Here is a 5,586-nt window from a genome sequence, read left to right as displayed (position 1 = left end):
ATGCATACATATATATATGTATACACATATACATATATATATACATATATATATATACATGTGTATATATATATGTGTAGATAGATAGATGTAGATATATAGATATCTATGTGTGTATGTATGTACATACATACATGCATACATACATACATACATACATACATACATACATACATACATATACATGAATGAGCAAAAATACTCGATAACATGGTAGAAATTGATAAAGTATTTCGGTCGACCCACTTGTCTTACTTTGAAGCATTCTTGACATTTCGCCGGTTCATCGAACAGAATAAAGTAGATGAAAGTAGCAGACAACTTCCCGCAATGCTAAATGCTAGGCCAAGGTGAACATTTTATCTTTGCTCTGTAATACACAAGCTGCACATGTCGCTTACTCACGAGTACTCTCGTTATATGTGTTCGCCTTTTCTGCTCTACTCTTTGTGAATTGTGGTTCTATCCTTTTTGTCTTTCAACACGGATATCGAAGAAACCCCATGTCCGATGATGCATCGTTCGGGACAATGAACACTAAAATCTGCATATCCCAAACCCTATAGCATGCTTTTTGCAGTGCATTTTCTATATTTGCTTTAATATTTTATTGTTGTATTTCATTTTAACTTGACTCTCGGTGCCCTCTGTCCTTGCTCTTTCCTATGGCAGTTCTTCCACTATTTCCCCATTACATTATTACATTATCTAAAGAGAGCGAGCTGGGAGAATCATTCGCGAATCGGACGAGATAATTAGTGTCATTTTTTCCGGTCTCACGTTCTGAATCCAAATACCATCGAGGTCCACTTTGCATTTCCTTCTTTCGGGCTTGATAAGCTAGCTGAGCACTGGGCTCGATGTAATCGACTGGCCCTTTCCCATAAAATAAATCAGGCCTTGCGCTTATTTTAGAAAGAATCTAACGAGTAGAAAGTATATCACGGTTCAATACTTCATTTTCCCACTATTTTAACTTCTGTGATCAAAGTCCACAAGGCTATCGGTAATATTTATTATTTCTTAAATATATGTAAAATAAGTTCTGTGCTTGTCTATGTTTAGCCCTCCGTGGGCAATAAAGAAATAAATATGCATTGTTTCTACAAGCGCAGGTGTGGCTGTATGGTAAAAAAAAAACTTGCTTCCCAACCACATGGTTCTGGGTTCAGTAACTTAGCAAAAGTGACCGATAGAATAAATACTAGACTTACAAAAAAAACGTGCTGGGGTCGATTTCGTCGACTAACGCCATTTAATGCGATGCTGCAGCTTGGCCGCAGTCAAATGACTGAAACAAGCAAAAGAATACAAGAGTAAGAGAGTTACGAAGTCGCCATCTCAGTTGCTACCCTTTCATTACACCCACTTTTATCACTTTCATGCTTTTATTGTTTCTTTCTTGCTGACTTTTGTTTAAGCCTTATACGTGCTCTGACGCCGGCAGGCGTCCATCTCCCGTTAGAAGAAGTAACCTGTTGTTTTTCCATCGAGCTTACTTGGTCACATGAGTCGGCTAGATTTCCAGGAAACTGCTGAGTATCAGATTTTTGCATAACCCCAAATTAATTGCGTGTGTGTGTGTGTGTGTGTGTGTGTGTGTGTGTGTGTGTGTGTGTGAGTGCGCACGTGTTGAGCAAGAGAGAGGAGAATCTTAAATATATATTTATGCACCCGCACACACATAGACACATAAAATAAATAGATACACGTATAATTAAGCCGTGTAATTTTAGTTCCTTGACGTAAAATACATGATCACTTAGAGTGCACAACGATCAAAAGGTAGTCGGTGTTATGTTGATTATCATATATTTATTTAGTGTGAATTCTAGAAATGTATTAAACGACATTGTAATTTCATAATTTGTTTTGAAATCGCTGTAAACAATCAGGATTTTTTTTTTTTTTCATTTCCAATAAACTTTTTATACTTCCATCAATCGATATTCAGGGCCCACGGCTCCTTGAGAAGATAAAACAGTAATTAAGATAGAAGTGAAGTAAATTTCGAATCCACTTTGGTCAGGGTTGATTATGTGACGAAATTAGTAAGGTAATTTATATTCGACAACCTCTGTGTATACGCTGACCTGAACATATTAGTGAAGAAACATTCCTATCAAACTCGCTGCCACTCAGTGTTACTCTCAGCAGCAACCACTCAGCACAAATAGGTTCTCAAAACTGACGCATCCCGTTGTTGCTGCTGACAACCTGTGACATTTAATTATTTTCTCATATTCCCCTTAAGATATAATTATTTAAAAATTCTTTTGTTTTTATTTTCCGGGTTTTAGAGAAATGTATAAAAAATTATTGTGGTTTTAAAATGTGAGTCGAAACAGTCAAAAATGCAGAGTTATTATAAGAGTTAACATAAGTGGCATTCATTTTAATCTCTCAAAAATTCGGCTCCTCGTCCCAAAGACAACCAAACAGGAATTAAATGAATGCTGAAGCAAATTTGGAATCGATTTCGAGTGACGGCAGTAATAATGGAATTAAGTTAATTCAGATACTTTAGATGAGTGCCAACGCAAAATATTAAACCAGACAATGTCAATTATTATTTCAGTTTGTTACACGTTTAACAGTATGTGCGCATTAACTTAATAATATATTCCCATAATAACATTATTAAGATTTGTGGAGGAGTGCAACGTGACGGAGTAGTAAAATCAGTGGAGTATTGGATAGAATTGCTTGCAGTGTTTAGTTACTTTCCTTTAAATCCCGAGATCAAATACTGCCGAGATCGACTTTGCCTCTCTTCCATTACAAGGCGGCGAGCTGGCAGAAACGTCTGTCTTTACGTTCTGAGTTCGAATTCCACCGAGTTCGACTTTGCCTTTCATCCTTTCGGGGTTGATGAATTAAGTACCAATTGCGCACTGGGGGCGATCTAATCGACTGGCGCCCTCTCCAAAAATTCCAGGCCTTGTGCCTAGAGTAGAAAAGAATATTTTGGCAAAAATGGGAATGGTGTGTTCGTTTTGAGATGACTGGTTTGTGGCGAACACACTACTCATACTTTACCATAATCCTGCCTGGATTAACCTTGGATTTTACCTAAGGACATTCAGACTAACATCGATACCCTCTGAAAAACGAACTGTGAACTTTATTTCCATATTTCCTTACTCTTTACTCTTCTATTTCATTGTTTATTATCTGCAAATTTTCCATGTCTAGATCTTATATCAGAATATTTCCATGTCTGGATCTTTCATATGTTCTCTACTTGTCTCTGATGACGGAATACCCCCTTATTCAGGCATACTCGCCTATCACTTGGGATATCCCAGAAACAGCTGTAAGACCTCAACTAATTTAAGAATAATATGAAACCGTATATATGATTTGAGATGCTTGTTATGCCTCGGCGTTTGTTGTCCTCTTTCACAAATATATATATATATCTGCTTAATCGGAAACCTTAAATGAATCCATAGCTCCCATCTCAGTTCCGAGCTTGGAACTCTGACGATCCGTCACAACACCTACTCAGCGTACCTATTCATTTAGATCACCAGTGAACTAAACTCGCATATTCTGTATATATATATATATATATATATATATACATATATATATATATATGTATGTATATATATATATACTTGATTTCTTTTTCCTCCGTGACATTACTAACGTACTTTCTTTTACTCCTCACAGGTCTGAAGTGATCAAAAACATTCTCTTGAACTATGACAATCGGATCTCCCCTCATTTTGATCCAGGTAAGAGTATTTTTATATGTTAGATACAGCTTTTGAAAAGTTTATCAAAGACCTTCATCTAATCATCGGTCTGACGGTCAACACAGGTACAATATTGTGCATGTGCAGATATACTAACTGCAGTAATCGTATTTTAAGTAAGCTGTTTTGACGAGGAAGCTTAATAACAAGGAAACATTCTGTAGCTGTCTTTCGAATTTATGGAAATAAAGAAATAAGAATAATTAAGCGAAAGTTGTTTTTGCCGTAACGCATAAGATTTCCAAAGAGATATTTGATTTAGCTGAGTCGGTAGAGCATCAGAGTTCTAGATGTTGTCATGTCTGTGCTTTAAGAAGCTCGTTTAGCAGCCACATAATCTCCAGTCCAGTATCTTCTACTTTAGCCCCGGATTGACCAATGTCTTGTGAGTGAATATGATAAGCGAAAACTGTGTGGAAGCCCGTTGTATATAACTGTGTGTGTTTGTGTGTGTATGTGTGTGTGTGTATGTGTGTGTGTGTGTGTGTGTGTCCTTCATCACCACTTAACAACTGTTATTGGCTTGTTTACGTCCCCAACACTGAGCGGCTTGGCAAAAAGAAACAGATAGAATATGTGCCAGACTTAAAAAGAACGAAAAGAAAAGAACAGGTAATGGAGGTGATTTGTTTGACTAAAGTCTTCAAGGCAGTGCTGCGGCATGGTCGCAATCTAATGAGTGAAACAAGTAAAATAATTTAAAAAATTCAATATTTCAACAAATAATTTAATTATCATTTTACTATAGATCCTTACAAATCAGCACGTATATGCTTATTGTAATAAGAAAGGCTTCGGTGGCTAAAACAATGATTAGAGGGAGAGTTTTGTCGTTCTTTCCAAGGTCATCGCATAGCTTTAGCGACACCACTGCAAGTTATATGAATGCATTAATTATTTAGTGATCTCTCACCTCATAGCAGGGCGCTGTACTTGTCTGTCGGGAAAATGTACCAAATGATGCTGTAAGTCTGGAATAATATATTAGTTTCATCATGAACACAGCTTAACTGATAAAATATAAATTCTTCCTAACGAACAAAGTCTTGGCTAATCATAGGAAAATACTTCTAAAAAGTATATATACGTGGTGTGATCAGTAAATATCAGGAGTATTGCCATAGTAACGAAGATAAAGCACGGAGAGTGAAGCTACGCGGCAGAGATTGACCTTGAGCTCTGCTATGCATGTGCTCACCGTTGTTTACAGCAGCGCTTGGAAGGAAGGTGTGCAGCGTGTGATCATCGCATTGACCGTAACAGAGAAAGTTCAGCAGAGAATCTGCATGAAATGTTACCATCTTGGAAATGTTTGAACCACTCGTGCGCTTGTGTGTGACTCATGCACTCCTCTCCATACACATTCTGCAAACTTGCGTTGGCCTCTGAGCAGGTTTCTCCATGAAAACTTTCTCTGTCGTGGTCACTGCGACGATCACACGCTACACAACTTCCTTCCAAGCACTGCTGTTAACAGCAGATGTAAGCTGGAACGTTAAAACGTAGTGCACATGCACAGCAGAGTTTAAAATCAATCTGTGTCAACCGGTTTCACTATGCGTGCTTTAGCTTCGTTACTATAGTAACACTCCGGATACTTATTGATCAGGCCTCGTATTGCCTTATATAAAGATAAGAGAACGTGTGCGCACGTGTGCAAAATGTTCAAGTGTTATCATTTTGAAAATAATGTCTTTCATCTTTTACTAGTTTCAGTCACTGGACGGTGGTCAAGCTAGCGTTTCAGTCGAACAAGTCACCCCCCCCCCCGTACTAATTTTGTTGTCTATGTTTGGTACTGATTCTACTTATTTGGTTTATT

The 5,586-nt window shown here is 37.5% G+C and overlaps 1 protein-coding gene across 4 annotated transcripts in view; it reads left to right on the top strand.

Annotated features, from left to right (window-relative positions):
• LOC106884332 (glycine receptor subunit alpha-2) overlaps positions 1–5,586 on the top strand; it is a 206,315-nt gene that overhangs the window by 133,668 nt on the left and 67,061 nt on the right. For all 4 annotated transcript variants that reach the window (XM_052972553.1, XM_052972554.1, XM_052972552.1 and 1 more), the window contains one exon: positions 3,679–3,743. In XM_052972553.1, coding sequence (XP_052828513.1) covers positions 3,679–3,743 — 65 coding nt within the window. The remainder of the gene's footprint in view (positions 1–3,678; positions 3,744–5,586) is intronic.

This window comes from Octopus bimaculoides, chromosome 13 (assembly GCF_001194135.2).
Source record: "Octopus bimaculoides isolate UCB-OBI-ISO-001 chromosome 13, ASM119413v2, whole genome shotgun sequence".
Lineage (NCBI taxonomy): Eukaryota > Metazoa > Mollusca > Cephalopoda > Octopoda > Octopodidae > Octopus > Octopus bimaculoides.
Note: the sequence above shows the minus strand (reverse complement) of the source record. Positions and strands in the feature narration are given on the sequence as shown.